The 21,516-nt window shown below is 33.3% G+C and overlaps 1 protein-coding gene across 1 annotated transcript in view; it reads right to left on the reverse strand.

Annotated features, from left to right (window-relative positions):
* The window catches only part of LOC149787641 (uncharacterized), a 106,753-nt gene extending 85,575 nt beyond the window's left edge, over positions 1-21,178 (reverse strand). The window contains exons 1-8 of the mRNA XM_089973820.1: positions 21,096-21,178; positions 14,977-15,119; positions 14,568-14,681; positions 12,912-12,976; positions 12,277-12,457; positions 11,539-11,669; positions 5,328-5,360; positions 1,017-1,107 (exon numbers count right to left, since the gene is read on the reverse strand). Of these exons, the coding sequence (XP_089829946.1) occupies positions 1,017-1,107; positions 5,328-5,360; positions 11,539-11,669; positions 12,277-12,457; positions 12,912-12,976; positions 14,568-14,681; positions 14,977-15,081 (720 nt within the window). The 5' untranslated portion in view covers positions 15,082-15,119; positions 21,096-21,178. The remainder of the gene's footprint in view (positions 1-1,016; positions 1,108-5,327; positions 5,361-11,538; positions 11,670-12,276; positions 12,458-12,911; positions 12,977-14,567; positions 14,682-14,976; positions 15,120-21,095) is intronic.
* Positions 21,179-21,516: the final 338 nt, after the last annotated feature.

Consider the following 21,516-nt stretch of genomic DNA (forward strand, 5'->3'; position numbering starts at 1 on the left):
ATTAGCCTGTTTTCATAGGGAAAGAAAGACTGACTTCGGCATGTATAGGTTGAAGATATAATACTTGAATTAAACCACATATAAAACTTTTTGACCTATATCATATAAGCCAATGGCTTTTGAAGTGTGAATTGTCTGCAAGAAAGTCTGCACAAAGTCTAATGACATGTCAGGAATATCAATTTATTTAATATGAAGTTTATATATAAAAAAATCTTTGAAATTTTGATAATTAGCATTTCATGCTTGAACTTAGATTAGTGTTTTCACTTAATAGGGATGATCATAAAAGACTGATATCAACTAGCCTATTTCCCTGTGGGGGCTTCACCAATCACTGCCATCTCACCTCTGTCATCATGGGTTTGAGTCTCAAGCTCAGCCCAAGTGGGTATGTGAGAAAAAGCTTGCCAGTAGCTTCCCATAGCTTCCTTCAAAGCTGATTAACCGGTCTTGAGAAGAAAGTTTTTATTAAACTGCAAGCACTCCCTCTTGATGGAAATGAAGTTTCATTCAGAAACTTTGATTTTGGCCGACCGGGACAAATGATATCCTGGTGAAACCGTCAATGAATATAAAATATAATGAGCTCAGACTTTTTTATTTCAGCAATATCTTTCAGTACCCAATGTTTGCACAATGATATACCATCACATTTAATATCATAGAGCAGCAATCTTTTCGTAGTTAGCCTGCACATACAAATACTACTACTACATATGGTCTGCACTCCACTACTCCACTCTAAGTAAATTGACCATTACTGATGAAAACTGAAAGTCAAAAAGACCCAACTTTTTCCCATCTCCATTACAGCTGTCAGACAATTCTGAAGACTCGGAGGCAGATGTGTATCCAGTGCCCTCATGATGGCTCCAAAACGGACATACAAGCAACTAAAACTGGTCTATTTAAAAGTGTGTTTCTCAGTTAGGAAAGCACCTGATAAATACTAAAAAATTCTCAAATGTATTATGTACATGTCCTGAGAGCTGCCTACAAAAACTAATTCTTACCTCCCATATCCTCGAGCCAGGCCTTGCACAATACACAACTGAAGATGGTAACTTATTTGGACTGTAAAAACAAGCCCCAAATTTTCCATCTCTGAAAAATAAACATAAAATTCTAATACAAAACAAAACAGCATACCCTTGAACTACTTTTAACTATAGTGTCTATTCCCAATGCCAACTTTAAAATCAGTGTGCAAATCTGAAAATATAATTAAAATCGTGCCTCAAAGATTTTAAACTTGAATATTATATACACTATTTCTCCTATGATAAACTATGTCCTGTAAATGTATGTAGAACATGGGGAACAGACTTGTCATCAGAAAAAGTTTTCTTAAATGTCATCATGAATATTTTTTCAAATTTTTGTAACACTGTAGAATGGGCATATAACTAAGCATGGGACTATCAAATCATTACTGTACATTGATAGTAAAAACTCTATCAAATCATTATTGTACTTTGATAGTAAAAACTCTACCAAATCATTACTGTACTTTGATAGTTGTTGTTGTTGTTGTTGTTGTAGGGTTTAACGCCATTTTTCAGCACATGATAGGCTATACATGGTGGCCAGTATTAATGGTGGAGGAAGAACCCAGAAAAACCTGGAAAGAACCACCAACCCACGAGAAGCTACCGGCAAGCTTTCTCACATATCCACATTAGCCGAATCCAAGACTCGAACTCACGCAGACAGAGGTCAGATGGCAGTCATCCGTAACGGAGAGCGCTTTAGACCACTCAGGACCCCTACTTTGATAGTAAAAACTCTACCAAATCATTACTGTACTTTGATAGTAAAAATCAGTACATACTTTGATAGTAAAAAATTCTATCAAATCATTACTGTACTTTGATAGTAAAAACTCTATCAAATCATTATTGTACTTTGATAGTAAAAACTCTATCAAATCAGTACTGTACTTTGATAGTAAAAACTCTGACTATCAAATCATTATTGTACTTGATAGTAAAAACTCTATCAAATCATTATTGTACTTTGATAGTACAAACTCGATCAAATCATTATTGTACTTCGATAGTACAAACTCAATCAAATCATTATTGTACTTTGATAGTACAAACTCAATCAAATCATTATTGTACTTTGATAGTACAAACTCAATCAAATCATTATTGTACTTTGATAGTACAAACTCAATCAAATCATTATTGTACTTTGATAGTACAAACTCAATCAAATCAGTACTGTACTTTGATAGTACAAACTCAATCAAATCATTATTGTACTTTGATAGTACAAACTCAATCAAATCAGTACTGTACTTTGATAGTACAAACTCAATCAAATCATTATTGTACTTTGATAGTACAAACTCAATCAAATCAGTACTGTACTTTGATAGTACAAACTCAATCAAATCATTATTGTACTTTGATAGTACAAACTCAATCAAATCATTATTGTACTTTGATAGTACAAACTCAATCAAATCATTATTGTACTTTGATAGTAAAAACTCTGACCACTCATACATTATTCATAAGATACCACTTACTGGGAACCCAAAAATGTGGTCTCTGATGGCAAGTGGTCTTTTCACACAAGTTCTGTGCAGTGTCACAAGAATTTATTGTATTAATTTTATTATTACTTTAATTCAGGTTAATTTTTATAAATCAATGAAATACAGAACAAATAAAACAAACAAGTATAAAGCCACTGCAGAAAAGAATGCAATTATTTCCATCCATACATATATACATACTTATAAATATACACCAGACAGAACAGAAAGTGCTATCCATGGATTCTATAGAAGAATGCTTGATAACAGTAGGCAGAATTAATATTTAATACAAATAATACTATCATATTGGTTAGAGAATTTTTATGATACAAAACTGAATAGGCCCAGATCTGTCATTCATAATGTGCCAACAAATCTGGGTCTATGCATTCTATTAGCATTAATCAGTAGAACAAACAACATAAACCCTGACCTGTTACTGCATAATATGCCAATAGAGCTGGGTCTATGCATTATATTAGGAATAATCAGTAGTAATCAGTATAATAAACACAGACCCTGATCTGTCATTGCATAATATGCCAATAATTCTGGGTCTATGCATTCTATTAGCATTAATCAGTAGTAATCAGTAGAACAAACAACATAAAACCTGATCTATCATTGCATAATATGCCAATAGAGCTGGAAACAAAAAATATAGACTCTGATCTGCCAGTGCATTATATGACAGCTGACCAGAGTCTAATATGCTGTTTGTGTATCTCAAGGATTTGACAAGAATAATATTGTGTGGCCTTTAAGAAAGGTGGTCTCTTAGAAGAGGTGGTCTTTATCACTAGTTTAACTGAACTCTCAGTAGTTTAAATGTTATCATAATGTGTTCTATGAAGTAACAAATATAGGTCTGTATGTTTAACTCTGAAGGCAGAGATCTACTTAATTTTAAGTATCACACAAATGTATCGCGTATATATGGGTTTTAGTGGTCTGTGTGGTAGGACTAAAACAAATTTCTCATTGTAACTGAGAGCAAGTAACTTTTTGGTTAACTAGTAAAGATCAAAATGAAAAATTATATGAAATTTTTCACACCCGAGTCAATTTTATGATTATATGGAAAAATTATGCAACAACTGCAAGACACAATATTATACTTTACACATTATATTTCATTTAATATTCTTTGTATTTTTCATTTGCTCATGATATAACTTAAATCCACAGGACATAATGATCCATACAGACAATAAGTATGAAATACCAAATTAGTGTTCAAGAAATCCTGATAACCAGACAAAAAGGGCCCCTCTAATTTAAGATCAGGTTTCTATAATATATTCTAAGTAAAAAGCTTGTAAAAAAAATGTAATTTCCCTCTGAAAACTTTGATAATACTGATGACCTGGCACAATTTATTTTCAAGTCACTGAAAGACTAGTAAGTTGTTAATATTTATCCCCATGTGAGCCCCATGCCATTTTGAAGATCATCTACTTAACATACTTCTATTAAAAGCTTTCAATTTTGTGTACAAAACAAAGCATGTTACCTATAAATGGGGAACAGATTGCCTGGGTTACCTGTAACCAGTACTTACTTGGCTTTAATATATATGTGATTCTACCATTTTTAAATAAGTCTACAAGAAAATCTATCATATTTGAAAATTAACAGATTTTTTAAACAAAACTGAAGAGAAAAAAAGTATTTGCATGTGTTCTATTCATGCACTGCACAAACCAACCAGAACCAGTCTACTAGTTACTGGAACTGCTCCAGCAGTTGTATCAACCAGTGCAATGATGCATGGATGACTAATGGGATTAATGCTAAAATGTATAAGCAACAAGCTGTTAACTGATTACTTTACTGTTGCAATCTGGAGAGCTTAGGTCAAATACAGGATTTTAAAGGTATTATACATAATAAAGGGATCAAATGTAGTTCATGCTTGCTGTTGAATATTTGATTAAAACTTGGCTGTCCTTTGGTGGTGGTGAAATAAAAAGGAAAGATCAATCCAAAAATTATTTAGACAGCAACACTTAAGTAAGTATTTTAATTTTTATGTTGCCTTGTTTAATTGTTACAGCATTGTTTCAAGTTTAAGTTTGATGTATAATACATAAGCTATCCCTTGATCACTAGTACAATGCAGTAAGTGGCACCTATGAACAACATCAGATGTGTAAATAGAAACTGCATGAAGCAATGTACACTTCAGATGATAATGAACATCAACACTGCTGATCCATAGAGTAAAGAGGTCAATGATAGAGCAATTAGACTATAGGTGACATCGGAACCTGGAGGAAAACTTTACTTGAAATATTCTGAATCGAACTTACTATGATTTTGTGTATTTCTTTCATAGCTGAAGTACAGTACAGCAGTTGCAACACTGTGTGACAAATAATAGTTTTTAAAAAAAAAGGCAGTTTTGAGCACATGGAAATTTGTAGTCAGGGCTTGAGTATGGGCTTGTGATTTTTTAAAGTCACCTTCATTTGGTCAATGTTTAAACAAATTTTTATTTGTGTATAACATATATATGCTCATTTATAAGTTGAGTCGAACTGCAAACAACATCAACCCTCATCAACCAACTCATAATGTGCCAACAGATCAGGGTCTCTGTTGTTTGTTTTACTGATTACTCCGACAAACTGCACCGACCAATATCAGCTTGTGCATTATACGATGTCATATCTGGGTCTGTGATATCTGCGTTGAACTTGACTTATAAGTGAGTATATATGGTGGTAAATCGTATCAGATATACCAGTAGAAGAATAACAGTTAAACAGTTTACCTCCGCTTCTTCCCAATTTGTGTGAACTGCTGCCTGCAATAAAGACAGCACTTATTACAAACATCATGTACTTCTATTAAGCTTTAAAGCAATGACATCATAAACTCCATCAGAAAATTGGTATATATGTCTCACCTTGCTTTCACGTGACAAAAAAATTAGTATTAATTAAAAAAAGTTAGTTAAGCAGACAACATGCCATCAAAACGAGGAACCAGTTACTGTTGTAATGTCTGCTGGTCATAATGTTTTTTTCTTCACAAAGATATTTTTAAGATATAAATGTTTGTCTTGACACAAAATGCAAAATCATTTGCAACACAGCAAAGAATATTATCTAAAAATATTGGAAAATTCAAATGAGAAGACAACCAGGCAAGGAGAGCAAAAATAAGTCAGAGAACAGAACCAGAAATGTGTCCACATGCCACAGACAAACCCATCTATATAATGCAATAAAAATGCAAACATCAACAAGAGACCATAACTGAGTAAATTTGGCAGGAAAATGATAAAATCAAACTTGTACCAGATCTCAAAGCCTCATACAGAATTTGCTTTCAATCCAACCCATTAAGCTTCATTCAGTGAAAAACTAAAGATCCAAAGTCAAACATGGGTTTTCACTCTGCTGAACTCAATATAAAAACTTAATATACTGGATATTTTACCTATTGGTATGGAACTGTTTGCATTTTTTAAACGTCTGAATTAGCATTTTGTGAATGCCGCAAAACAATGTTATACCACCAGGCTGTGTCTTCATCATCAAGATGCTAATCATGCTTTAATGAATTTGTCAAACACCTTAGTAACCATGACCACAGTTTGTTAAGTTTAGCATCACAAATAATACTGCCATCATTAGCTCAATGAATTTTCATGTGAGCATGTTGAAATGTAGGTAAAATTAAAGATTTCTTTCATGCATGAATAATTCCAACACCAAATGCATCGATAATACATAATAATACCACTCATTTGATACATGCTGAAGAGAGTGGTCTGTCTAAATGTAGTTATAAGTTACTGCATTTGTATGGGAAAATATGAATGAGTTTTCTGAAAAATACTGCACAACCTTGCGGAGTGCAGTATTTTTCGGAAGAAAAAAATGAGTTCATATTTTTCCATACAAATGCAGTAACCCTATTATTATATGTTCATTTTGTTTAACTACCTAAAGCTTAATAATAAAAGACATTACAAGAAACAATGTAATTGAAATTTTATGCCTTATTCCAAAAAAAATTCACAACCATAGATTCAGAAATACTGTACATAATAACAGTATTCATGCACACATAGCTCCGCCCATCAATCTTTTAACTTAGTTGTACACTTTATATCAGTTTAAAAAAGAACTGTCATTTTGGTTTACTTAAAATTCAAATTTAGTCAAATTCTGAATGAATGCGCATTGATTTTGTTTCTATGTTGATCCAACTCATTTCTGCTTTTCTGATTATAAAGGACTGGATTACTGGGTCAATTCAGTGCAATAAGGGGTGTCTATTAGGTTTTGCAGGACATGTTAGTCGGATTTAAAGAACTAAGAAGGTACATTTTGAGGAAATTTAAGATGCGTAAATGTAAGTATATTTATTACCATTCCTATTACCAGCTAAAGAAAACATGCTTCTGACCTGTCACTTGCATCTCGCAGTCAAAGGAAACCCAGCTATGACCTATATCATAGTGTGTCATCTATCACTAACCTAACATTGTATAAAAATAGTTACACAAGGAAAATTGAAAAGCAGCTGTTGTGTGACATTTCATTTACCCAGCAGAAATACTTCTTTTTCATTGTCTTGGATGAATTGGATCTGAGGCTCATAATTTCCAACTGAAAACTTCACTTGCATTTTGAAGGGAACCCAGCTAAGACCTGTATCATACAGTGTCTTCTATTGCTAGTCTAACATTGTATCAAAATAGTGACACGGACAAAATTGAAAATAATGATAATAATAATAATAATAATGAGGACTTTGCATAGTGCCTAATCTATAGAACCTCTAAGCGCTTTACAACATTAGACAACATCTATAAGATAAAAAACATAATGATATGATTACAAAAACAAACACCATGAAATTAGAAAACATAAAAAAACATGCTGAGAATATTTAAGGTAGTAAACATTATTAGGTCTTTAAGTTTGTTCTTGCAGTTGAAATACGTGAGTTTTGAGAGCAGTCTTGAATGGGATCACTGTGTCTTTGTGTCTAAGTTCAGTGGGCATTTCATTCCATGTGTCTGGGCCCTGGTATGCAAAAGAACGCTGTCCATATGACTTTGTTTTCATAGTGGGAATAATGAGCATATGATTGTCAGAAGAGAAGCATAAGTATCTTGCTGGTGTGTACAGAGCAGCGGGGAGGTATGCTCTGATCATGGTACTCTAAGTATGATCTGAGCAGCTGTGTTTTGAACTTTTTAAAGTTTCTGGAGCAGATATTGAGATGAACCAGACAGAATTGAGTTACAATAGTCCAGTCTTGAAAGTACTAATGAACACACAAGTGTTTTAGTGGCATCAACTGAAAGATATTTGCGAACTGAGCTGATGTGTCTCAGCTCAAGATATGCAGCCTTGCATATTTTCATAACATGTTGGTGCAATGTGAGAGTACTGTCCAGAGTAACACCTAGGTTTCGTACTGATTGTGTGAATTTAATGTTGGTGTTGCTGATATTTATCATTTGAGGTAAAGGATGTGAATGAGAAAGTCTTTGTGTTGTGATCAGAATGGCCTCAGTTTTATCATCATTCATCTGCAGCTTGTTACCTGTCATCCATGATTTAAAGCTGCTGTTGTTGTGCCACTCCATTTACCCAGAGGAAATAATACATTTTTGTTGTCTTGGATTACTGGTTCTGAGGCTCTTAGTTTCCTACCAAAACCTTCAGCTGCATTTTTTTCTCGACTCTAGTATTTTGACAGACTTGTAAAATGGTATGTCTCTGATAGATATGTGATTGCCCTTGGCCGCAAAATGCTTGTCAATGGTATATTTTTTCAACCCTTGAGAGCACGTATCATAGTCTTAATGATTCTATTTGTGAAATGAGATGAATATTCTCCAAAATAACTATTTCAATGACCAAAACAGTATTTTCAATTAATGCATCTCTCACATTTCTTGTTGACATCGTGAATATCAATTTTTCATTCATCTGCTTCTTTGAAAGTTTCTTTTCTGATTCACTGAACTCATCCACATCGTTACCTTTATCATCTACACTTTGAAATGGATTAAACAGCTGATTAAGTTCATTCACAAACAAATTTATTCAACCAAAACCTAAAGCGTCTACTACATGAGTGTACATGGTTTGTTTACAAAGTAGTTCCTAATACACTATACTATCTTTAGGCACAAGTGTTGTACACATGCATCCAATATGAAGGTGTTTAGTATTGTAAAATACTGCTAGATTCTCACAATGTAAAGTTAACAGAAACAAAAATGAGCATATAATAATCCACACTGTTGCTCACAGAATTATACAAAGTCAATTTTTGACACAGGAGTGAGTGGTTATTGGAGCCATCACATACCACAGGTAAACAAAGATCATTTATTTATTAGACAAATCACATCATAAATATACATTAAGCAGAAATTTAAAACAGTCTAATGAAAACTAGATGATGCATTGGAGAGGGGCAATCACAACTATTATGCAAGTCCTACTCATTAATTTCTGTATTTGTTTTAGTATTAGAACCATTGATGGGAAGGCACATAGCCCACATCCCTTCTCAACTGACTGAAATGCATCAACAACCATGCCCCTGGGTCAGCAAATTAAAATACAAAGGTGGGAAGTTGGTTGTTTGTTGTTCCACCTCATCGAAAATAGATCAAAAATTGGTCGGCCCCATAGAGCACAATCTCTTTAAAAGATGGAGAGATCACTCTGTATCAGGTAATAGCCTGAATGGGATGGGTCTAACTTGTATTCTTGTATTGGCCACACCAACAAAGGTACTCCCATATCATAATGCAGACCTCCAGTGATTTCATCCCCTCTAGTTTGAAAAGATAGTTCTCATAAACTCAACTGTCCAATGTTATAAGAACAGTCTTCAATCAGATGCATTCCATCCAGATTCAGGAAGCATGGAGTATAGCCATTCATTTTAAACATAGTGATGTGAAGAGCCTTGTCTTACAGCATCCACTTGCCACTGACTGTTACACAGGCCAGAAGTGCAACCCCAACCTGACATAATTTGGTGATCTAAATGATCTGAGATTGGGTGCCAGTAAGCTATCTTCAGAGGGCACATGTAAGGCAGCTACATGTATGTAATCCATTTGAAATCCAATATGTCCAAAACAAACACATTTGTTCATAAAAGTACTACTGCAATACAGACTGAATAAACACTATTTGCTTACATAATGTGCTTTTCCTACAAGAAGTATTTTGTGATTTGAGGGTGTTTGAGACCAGATCATTCTTGGGGTGGGTTTTTAAGTGTTTTTTTTCTCTCACAAAATCTGTGATATTTCGCAGCTGCATAATTTTCAATGGCTCAATGACCTGGCTTTCTAGCCAAATTAGGCCTTTCTTGAATGCAAATATGGCTTCAGAAACAGCATGTTTGTTTCTGGTGGGTCCTCCTGGTCACCGTCAATAGTAGATCCAACTTCCTGTTGATTGGGATCTAAATTTTCTCTTTTGGTGCCTAGATAGAACTTGACAATGTCAGCACCAGTCTTGCATTCAACTGTGGGGCAGTCCTCATCAATACTGATCCAGTGCTGAACAAAGTCAAATGAATTAAAATGTCCCCATAGCACAGCTGTAGCCTCTTCAACATCCTCCTCATTAGACACTTTAAAATCACAATCCTATTTACATAACAAGCCTTCCTTTTCCTGGATGTCTCTATTGCAAGATTAAATGTCTTAATTCACTTTTAAATGCTGATAAGACTTAATTCACTCTTAAATGCTGATAAGACTTAATTCACTCTTAAATGCTTATAAGACTTAATTCACTCTTAAATGATTCTAAGACTTAATTCACTCTTAAATGCTGATAAGACTTAATTCACTCTTAAATGCTGATAAGACTTAATTCACTCTTAAATGCTTCTAAGACTTAATTCACTTTTAAATGATGATAAGACTTAATTCACTCTTAAATGCTGATAATACTTAATTCACTCTTAAATGCTTCTAAGACTTAATTCACTCTTAAATGCTTATAAGACTTAATTCACTCTTAAATGCTTCTAAGACTTAATTCACTCTTAAATGCTGATAAGACTTAATTCACTCTTAAATGCTGATAAGATTTAATTCACTCTTTAATGCTGATAATACTTAATTCACTCTTAAATGCTGATAAGACTTAATTCACTCTTAAATGCTGATAATACTTAATTCACTCTTAAATGCTGATAATACTTAATTCACTCTTAAATGCTGATAAGACTTAATTCACTCTTAAATGCTGATAATACTTAATTCATTTTTAAATGTGGTTTCACTGGAAACTGACATGTAATTGTCTGAAGAGACCTTATTTGTACTGTGGCTACATTATGCAAATGAACATCTGTCTCTTCTGGGCTGCACTGCAACAGATTACACAAAGCAGTGGCAATTTCAAAAGACTTGCCACCACTAATCCTTCTTGTGATCTGCTTCCATTTGTCAATAAACAATTGCAAACAATGAGCTGGTCTTCTGTATAATCAGCGAAATGTGTTTACAGAGTTCAAGTCCCTGATCTTATGAGTGGCTTTAGCACTAACGGCAAATTCGACAGTCATGTGTACTTTAGCCAACAATTTTAATAAATTAAGTCCTTCAAAAGTTACTAAGCAGAAACAAAATTGAACATTTAAGTTCCACAAGGGTCACATCTTCATAGAATGTTGTCAAAATATGATGAAAATCAAACCTTCTAAATGTAAAGCCTCATACAAAATATTATTTTCAATCCATGATGTCCTTGCAAAGTAACATGGAGATATAATTGAAGGGCAAAGCTCAAAGTCAAACAAAGGTTATAATTCCATCAAATATTCTCTGAAAATGACAAATATCAAACTTGAAGAAGGTCTTTTGAAATATAATAACTCACATCAAATTTGGTTTGAATACATTAAGTCCTCCTAAATGTGTGTGTGTGTGTGTGTCTCTCTCTCTCTGTTGGGAAATTTAAAAACATAATATGGACCTGTTTGTGTAGCAGATATAGCAATGAGTCAGTGTGGATACTAAAACAATGTCCTCCATACTGTCTATCTGAACCACAGCGGATTCTAGCTTCAAGATGATCTCAGATGGTGCAGTGAACAGTTTTTTGGCCTGAAGAATAAAAATTGTTGTACATTGATTTATCAATCATATTTTTGGAAAATAAATCCAACATATTGCTAAAAATCATACCAAGTAAATTAAAAAAAAGAAAGATGTTAAAAAAAGATGTTTAAGCAAGCAACAAACAACACATGGAATCTTAGCAAAACAGTACTGTTGCTAGGCTCCCCAATCTCAAGATTTAATCCAAGGATATATAGCTAGAAACAACACCTTCTACATGCAGGATAAAGTACTAGCATAGATGTGTATGCTGTAGTGATCACCAGAATCACATATGGTGATAAAAATTCTCAGAAGGCAATTCATTGTAATCAAAACAACACATATAGTGACTGAAAATTTAGAAGGTTGCACTGTTGCATGCAGATTTTCACTCTGAAGTCACTGACATGTGCTAGTTTAATGTATTTTTGGTTGCTGTATAAATGATGTCAGTGATGACATTTCTTCACAAAGAAACAAATCATACAAACAATAAATCAAACACTTACTAGTCTGAGAACAAAACTTTCATAAAAATATTGGAATTACAAAATAAATACATGTAAATAATGTGTAATTACAAAAGCTGAATAGATGAAATCGAACTCACCTTGAATGTTGACACAAACACAACTGAGACCTTCCCACTGTTGTCTCCTACGTACATCCTATTCACTCCGTCCCATTTTAATGCCGTCACTGCATTGCCAGCATGATCAGATGTCTGACAGAGTTGATCGGGTTTTTTCATTTTCTCAAGATTCAGTTCAATAACATACACCAAACCTGAGCTGTAATGACGAAAATGCAGTTGAAAGATACTTACATGCACGTTCAGTGCTTGCAAAGTTGTCTTTTGCAAGAGATTTGAAATTACTAAATACTGATACAATTTTTTTTTTAAATCGCAGACAATGGATATTTACATTGTTTATGAAGATGTGGAATATCCAGCTAGAATGGGTTGAATAAAAATAAATACAAAATATAAACTTCACTCAGAAAATTATTTTATTACAATTTACGCTGGCCATATGACCATTAATGATATAAATCAAAATAATGTTAAAATTAGCATTTGTTTAGACGATTTCTTAGAAAGTGAAATTAGAGAAATAAATTTTGTGATATAAAAGATTTGATATAAATGTAATATCATCATGAAATACATTTGAAAGGACAAACTTATCAGTAGATATTTAAAATAAAACAAATCAACCCCTATTTAGACATCTTTTGACTCACCTTACAGAAAATCCAACTAAGTTGTCATTTGGACTCAACTGTACCACAGTGACTGGTGATGTTTCCTAAAAAAACAAAATAAAACAGATGACCTCAAACACAGGAACATATTAAATATTAAAAACAACTGCTGAGCATTGACTCTGATAAAGAATGGAATAACAATGTAAAATTGTAAAATATATTTTTACTGGAGACATTGTCTAGAGAAAAAAGTGATTGCTAGAATTTGCCAAGTTTAAAAAAAACAACTGGTTTTGTAACCTTATTTTTTTTATTAGCACAACACTTGGGTGCAAAAGTAAGCAATTATAACATGATACTCAAAGAAGAAGTTGTTGTATGTCAATGTTGACTGAATTTAACAAACTTGAAAAGGAATTAGGATTGATAAAGATCTTAAACTAACATTATTGTAACTTTATTAAAATTATAAACTGTATAAATGTTTTGACAAGTTTCAAGAATACATTGCCATATCAAATCCCTCAAAATTTTGTTTTATATCAATATTTTGTATTAACATAAAAAGAGTAGAGTAGACCCATAATGAGAATATATCATCACTTGATACATAATAGTACTGTAATGCAGTTTTGATTGCTAGAGCTTCTCAAGTTTTCAGCATAAAAAAATCCAGTCAATTATGAGACACCAAGTCTCTCGTCACAATATGGATTTATTAACGGCAACAACATGACATGATCTAGCAATCAAGACTGAATTACTATGATAATAATATATCTGCTAAACACCTATCAATTTTTTTAACAATTCATAAAAATTACCATATTTTTAATTAAAAAACAAAAGGAATTGCATAATATTTCAATAGTTTTAATAAAAACATGTTACTAAATCAAAAACCAAATTAATACATACCCATCAACTGATATCACAGTTTATGAATGAAGATACTCATTTACTCTACTATCACTGTTAGTTCTTAGATACATGGGGTAGCAGATGCATACATGTGATATATAGTTATTGTGCAGTTCTCAATGGAAGATTACAAGACATGTGTCTGAAAGTTTCTTAGGCCAGACAAAACCAAGTACAAGAGGATCTAGTAGGGACATAGTATGGGAATGACAATATAATTTTTACTGTTATTTACAGCGGGATTGGACAAATTGTTGACACAGATGTGTTACTGAGAACATTACTAATTTCCTTGGAGCCCCGAGTGACCAAGTGGTCTAAAGTGCTCACCGTTATGGATCACTGTCATCTCAACTCTCTCTGCATCGGTTGAAGTCCCAAGCTTGGCTAACGTGGGTATGTGATAAAACTTTACAGTAGCTTCTCGTGGGTTAGTGGTTCTTCCCAGGATTTTCCAGGGTTCTTCCTCCACCAGTTATATTGGCCACCATATATAGCCTATCTTGTGTTGAAAAATGTTGTTTAACCCTACAACAACTAATTTCCTCCTGTATGTCATGTGAAGGTATGGCATAATTGTTCCAGCTTGTTCAGTTATAACTGGGAAACTGATTTTAAAAAAATACAGTATCAGCCTCATTGAAGATGATGGTGTTATGAAATTAGGAAAAGATAGTATCGTTTTCACTACTTCTAGGAAAAGACAGTGAAATTCTGCCTCTTTCTTGAATAACAAGAATTGTTAAATTTATCAAAAAATAAATTCTTTACCTTCTCTCCAAAAGCTAACTGTAAATGCTTCAGATTTTCTCTGCTGAAGATGTACACCCCACCTGTGTTGGATCCCAGAGCAATAAGCTTCTTTGACACTGACAGACATGTGTACTGAAAAATTCAAACAAAACAGTACCTCACATTAATGTCTGGATTTTTCTGAGAATTACTTGAAACTGTCACCAGCAAGAACACAACACCTGAAACAACTTTTCAGAGTCTTGAAAATAAATTAAAGACCAGTTAATACATTTTGTTATTTATTTGTTTATTTATTCAAAACGCATGCTCTCAAAGACAAATAAAAGTAACACCTTCAGACCAAATAGATGTATGAATTGGAAAGGGAAATCTCCATTAATAAATGAACAAATAATTTAATAAATAACTCCTGGGAAAAAATTACCTTTAGTCTGGCAGATCTTTTCACAGGGAGAAGCAGGTCATCTAGTGTGGTGGATTCCACCAACATGTGACTCCATGCAGGGGTTGAGGTCATTTTTTGTTCCATTAGGCTAACTGGATGAACCTAGTGAAGTAGTCCAAAGTCTGAAATTACCAACAGACACTATATGAGTGAAACTTAATCAGCATTCCTGACTGAAACAGCGAAAATTAAATTTATCTGAAAACTGTTGCCTCATCTCATCTTTTTGTAAAAGGAATCTCTCCTGTATTTGTTGATTACTGCATTTGTATGGGAAAATATGAACGAGTTATTTTACTGGAAAATACTGCACCACCTTGTGGAGTGCAGTATTTTTCGTAAAAATTGTGTTCATATTTTCCCATACAAATACAGTGACCTTTTTATTTTATGCTCATTTTGTTTAACTACCTAAGACCTAACAATAAAAGACAAACAATGTAATTAAATTAATACTTTATTCCAAAACAAATTCACAACCATAGATTCATCAGTATACAATAATTATAGTATTCATGCGTACATAGATCCTCTTAATGACCTTTTAACTATGAAAGTGCAATTTGAGGAAATTCAAAATGCATAAATGTTAATATATTTATTACCATTCTTATTACCAACTACAGAAAACATGCTTATGACCTGTCACTTGTCACTTGCATCTCGCAGTCAAAGGGAACCCAGCTATGACCTGTATCATACAGTGTGTCATCTATCGCTAACCAAACATTGTATCAAAATAGTTACATGGGTTAATTGAAAAGCAGCTGCTGTGTGACACTTCATTTACCCAGCAGAAATAATTCTTTTTCATTGTCTTGGATTTACCCACTTCATATCACACATGCTAGATTGAACATCCTTTGACTTTTTCAGTAGATTCATGGATTTTTCCACAGGGGCTCGTTAACAAAGAAAATCTAGGGATGGGGGTTCTAACCTGTAATAATATAACACCCTAGATTTTGTTTGTAATGAGCCCCTGTGGATTTTTCTAGGCCTGTTTCCTTTTTTTTGGGGGGGGGTACTGCATTTTTATTGCCATAAAATGTTATTTTCTTTCCAGTTTGAGTGTAAAATGACCCAGTTATTATAACCTTAACGAAAATCCATGTCCATTACACTGCTGATTTTGGAAGATAAGTTACTATAACAAGCAAAGAAAGGGATCAGAATATCCCAAGAAACCCATGCTGATAATTCAGGATGGAATAATGGTAAAAAGAAGGAGAAGCAAGTGGAGAAAGTTGTTAATTTATATTCTTGACATAGTCATTGAAACATATGTTTTAGCATATTTTCGCATCGGTTGATTAAAATGCAGTTGAAAATCAGTTTAAACTTGATAAATAATATAAACGTTTATATTTGATCTGAGGCTCTTAATTTCCTACTGAAAACTTTACTTGCATTTTTTCTACTACATTGTATTTTGACAGACTTGTAAAATGGTATGTCTCTGATAGATGTGCGATAGCCCTTGGCATCAAGATGCCTTTCTATTTTTAGACCCAAGAGAGTATTCATCATAGTCTTAACCATGCAAAAAGATATGAATATTCTCCTAAATAACTGCTGCAACAATCAGAACGATGTTTTCAGTTACTGCATCTCTCACATTTGTTGCTGATATTGCAAATATCATGTTCATTCATTTGCTTCTTTGAAAGTTTTGTTACTGACCCAGTGAACTCATCCACATTGTGAACTTTCTCACCTATTTCAAATGGATGAAACAACTGCTTTAGTTCATTCATAACAAATTTTATTCAACCAAAACCTAAAGCATCTAATACACGAGTGTACATGGTTTGTTTACATAGTAGTTCCTAATACACTATTCTATCTTTAGGCACATATGTCGTGCATGTGCGTGCAATAAGGTGGTGTTCAATATCATAAAATACTGCAGGATTCTGACAATTTAAAGTTAACAGAGACAAAAATGATCATATAATAATAATCCATATAGTTTTCATTATTATGTATTAATCTATATAGTTTTAATCAAAGCATTAATCCAGAGTTTAAGTTCAATAGGTACTAATAATGACTTCATTATTGTACTTTTCAGTCACATATGCTTCTTTCAGGACAGAACTTGTCACTTATTCTTGACATTACCTGGTACTATAAGAGAAATAGGATGCTTCATACAAAACTGAACTTCTATTTCTAAAAGCATATCAAATATATATCAAAATAAAGTTATCTCACAATATGAAATTATTATGGTAAATTATTACTGTCCTTGCCAAACTGTGGTAAAGTGAGAACGGTTGAAGATTTGATGAATGTATGCAGATTTTTTATTCAGACAAACAACACAGAATAGTCAACCCTATATATAAAGTGAAACTCCTCAAAACCAATACCTCAATATGACCAAATTCATTTTAGTCCTAAATTTTTCATTCTTTAATATCATAATTTTTTCCCCAGTTAACCAAAATCCCTCAACTAATGAAACAAATTCTGATCCCAAATCTGAATGTTACACTTTAAAAATATCATAAAACTGAACCTCGATTCAAACTCTGAAATATAGTTTAGCTGCTAAATTCCTGACACATGCTAGAACAGAGTAATTACGATTGACAGATATTGTGGTAGGTTGATCTGTGAGACAAAGGCCGAGAAAATGCCCAAAGGTTAAACAATACATGTGCACTGACACAGATTAGAGCTGACAGTGGGCTAATCTTAAGTATTTGCACCATACATGTATTAATATCTAAATGCTTGTAGGTAAACCATTCATAAAGACTGTTACTCTGCTGATTATTTAATGGCAATTGATGCTGTTCATTTGTATACATGATTAATAGAACACTATTTGCTTGTTTTTAAATTAATATCAGGGCTTTATTAACCAGACATGCCACTTTTGATGCTTTGACAGTGTAGAGTAAAAAAATATTATACCAAAACATTGCTGGCTTACCTGTTAATGTTGTTGTTGTTGTTGTGGGGTTTAATGCCATTTTTCAGCACATGATAGGCTATGTATGGCAGCCAGTATAAATGGTGGAGGAAGAACCCGTGAAAACCCTGGGAAGAACCACCAACCCACATGAAGCTACTGGTAAGCTTTCTCACATACCCACATTGGCTGAATCATAGACCCATGCAGACAGAGGTGAGATAGCAGCGATCCGTAAAGGACTGAGTTTTAGACACATTGGCTGAATCCTACTTATTAATGTAGACAATGATAATATTGGTGATGAAGAGGATAATATTCCCTTGATTTGACTGGCTCATGAATTATGACTAGAAGTTGACCCTGAGGGCCTATCTGACAATGATGTTCCTGTTGAAAATAATTCCAATGACTGGACTGGGAGAGTGAACTTTTGTCGCAGTTTCATTAGAGCAATTAGGATGATGATGAAAGCAATGAATATGATGATGACAATGTATGTTCTGAGCTATCTGGCAGTGATAAGATATACCCTGAAGGTTTAGATCTTATAGAGTGATTTAAAAACTTCATGATTTCTAAAGATGACTGTTATCTGTCTACAGCACAAAAAATGGAGTCATTAACTCATTAACACATGTCACATTAGTTAAAGAACAAGGTAAGAAACAAAAGAATATGTTCCATGCCTTCTTCCAGCCAGGCTCTTGAACTGTGACCATTATGAATTACATGGATATTGAAAATATATTACACATATTCATAAAACCAGTGGATCATAAAAAGATGATGCAAAGATCAATAAAATTAATTTTAATTAAATTATGCCTCTCACATTTTTAAATACAATTAAAAAAACAAAAATGTTCTTAACATTTACATCAATTTTCTTTTGAATTAATCTATTATTGCACTCAATGGTTTTCTTTGTCATTAGCTTTAAGTTTCACTGTTTAGTATCATGTTGGGTCTTAATAGTCAAGACAGTGGCTGGTACATGGTTCGGTCTATAACACTGTCAGGTTCAATGGACAAGCATTACATATTTATTGGTCTCCAGTAATTATACCATAAGCAACAGATGATAAACACTGCTTGTGAGTGGTACATGCTTAGTACATCAACCAGTAGGTTAACCATTAGATACTATTACCTTTTATATCACAACACACCTGTTTAAAAAATCTCAGTTGTATCATTACCAATCAACACTTACCTAAAAATCTTTGAAAAGCCAGTGGTTTAGATTCCGCAAACTCACAAATTGCCCAAAGCTAGGTTAGGACCTGGAAGTTGGTGAATCCTGGATATTACTATTAAGATGTAACTGATAAGTTAAAATATAAATATTTATTCCATATTTGTCAAAACTTGCTTTAAATGGTAAATATAGTAAAAACTGTTATGAGTGACCACCTGTCATTTCCGACCTCAATCATAATGCACGGATCAATTTTATTATATAAACGCTCTGTCATGAGCGATCACCTGCTGAACACTACCAGTGACCATAATGTCTTGGCAAAATATGCATTTCAACACTGCTATGAATGACTGCAATTGCAAAAATGGGGATGAACTCCATCAACCTTTATTTAATCCAATGACCACTTGTAAGTTCTATAAAAAAAACTACTGGTATCTGAAATTTTGTAGGTATGTGTCTAGTGTTTCATCTATTCTATTGTAAACCAGACTAAAAATACCTATAAAGTATTCCAGCACTTAGCCTGGTTCCCAGTCGTATCCAACTCTATGAACGACAATCCATAACAGAGACAGACACCACTGACCTTTATGTAATCATTTGTAACAACAATCACTTCAATAGAAAATATTGTTTGATCAAAAACACGCAAGAAAAGAGCCACACAAAAAAATAAAAAAAGGATTCTGGCTGCCTGGTTTGTATATAGTGATGGATGGTACAGTCTATATACCAGGCTAATATACATGACAAGAATTTGCCATTATAGTGTCCAAATTAACATAGTGGTTGTGGTATATTGTTTGTTTTTAGAGTTAATCCATATTGCATGGAGGTGATTAAGGTCTCTGTCTATTAAACCAGTAAGTGAGAATCATTTGTGGGATTTGACTCACAAACATAAAGCATTATGAATGAAACATGACCCCTTTCTCGCTCTCTCTGTCTCTCAATTGTTTGGGCTTGCCCATGAGAAACTTGAGTTTGCCAAAACCAAAACTGAGCTTGTCCCTGAAGTGAGACAAGTGGATTTCTAATCCCTTGTTAACACAATAAAGATCTCTAATAACCATAACATTTCACATTTTATTTGATACAACTGTCTCAAGATTATTTGTCAACTGTTATAACAACAACTGTTGTCCACATCCACCATAATGAGTGGGCAATACTAAATCTGTGATAATTGTACTATCTGTAGCTCAAGCAAAGACTCATTTAACCTTCATTATATCATAAAGTTTGAAAACCAAGCATTACATGACATGATATTACCATCCAAATGTATCAGAAAATTGTATTACTTTAATTAACAAAACAGAAACTATATCTTTAATTCCAATAAGTTTTAGATGATGAAATTGCCTCAAATGCTGCAAAAAAGTAGTAATTATTGTTGTTCTTTTTTATGTTTTAAAATAAATCTATAAAAATGTTTTGTAGAACAATCAAGAGTATTATCCTCCCCAGCTACATTTTAGGACGTTAGATAAAACCAAAGCTTCTGTCTGTAATATGTATTTAAAAACAAAAACCAGTTTCGTACTTCTGACCCCCCACCCATTTAAATCGGATAAATCATGCCAAGATGTGGCATTCCAACATAATGTTGAGTTTTAAAAATATTGTTTTTATTACAAAAGCTAGCAGCTTAATATTCGTTTCCAATGTCTGTAACCTAACTACCTACCGTTATGAAGTCTTGTTATCAGTATTACGAACAGTAACGTCCTTTGCATATTGTTCGTATCTTGTTTATTTACCAATATACATTTTTTTAAAAAATATACAATGAATCTAAATATATTGATAAATTGGGAGCAACGATACGAGCCCTGTGACATAAGGAAATAGAAATGAAAATACAGGTTGTCCGTTCCCTTTTCTTTCCTTTCTTTCTACTTCCTGACAAATTGAAATACAAAAGACAGCAGACCCGTGTGATTCGATTCCAACAACAATACTGACCTGTGTACCTGAAGCGAACATGTAATATGCAGTTTGTATACTTTGTTGACATAATCTGTTCCCTCAAACGTGTCTGCCATTTTCATATCATGTGATTTATTATTTGCGCTTGTTAGACTAGAAGCTTATCACATGCGAAGGTAATAGTGCAAGCATTTCTTTAACTAAAAAATTAATCAATGTCGCAAAAGAAGCAGAGAGAGCCGAGTAAAAAGAATATTTGTCTAACGTGTCCATGCGGTATACATGATAGGATTTCACATTTCCATTGTGAAAATTTCACAGACCTGGAACATCGTTTTTCATGTACTATTAGAAAATAAATCAGAACACAAGAATGTTGTTTAGTGGGAAATGTTTGACAATGGTAAATGTTGTTGTGTCTATACAGTAGTAATCTTAAGGACTGATAAAACTCCAC

Source organism: Sinohyriopsis cumingii, chromosome 11 (assembly GCF_028554795.1).
Source record: "Sinohyriopsis cumingii isolate HCF-2022 chromosome 11, ASM2855479v2, whole genome shotgun sequence".
Lineage (NCBI taxonomy): Eukaryota > Metazoa > Mollusca > Bivalvia > Unionida > Unionidae > Sinohyriopsis > Sinohyriopsis cumingii.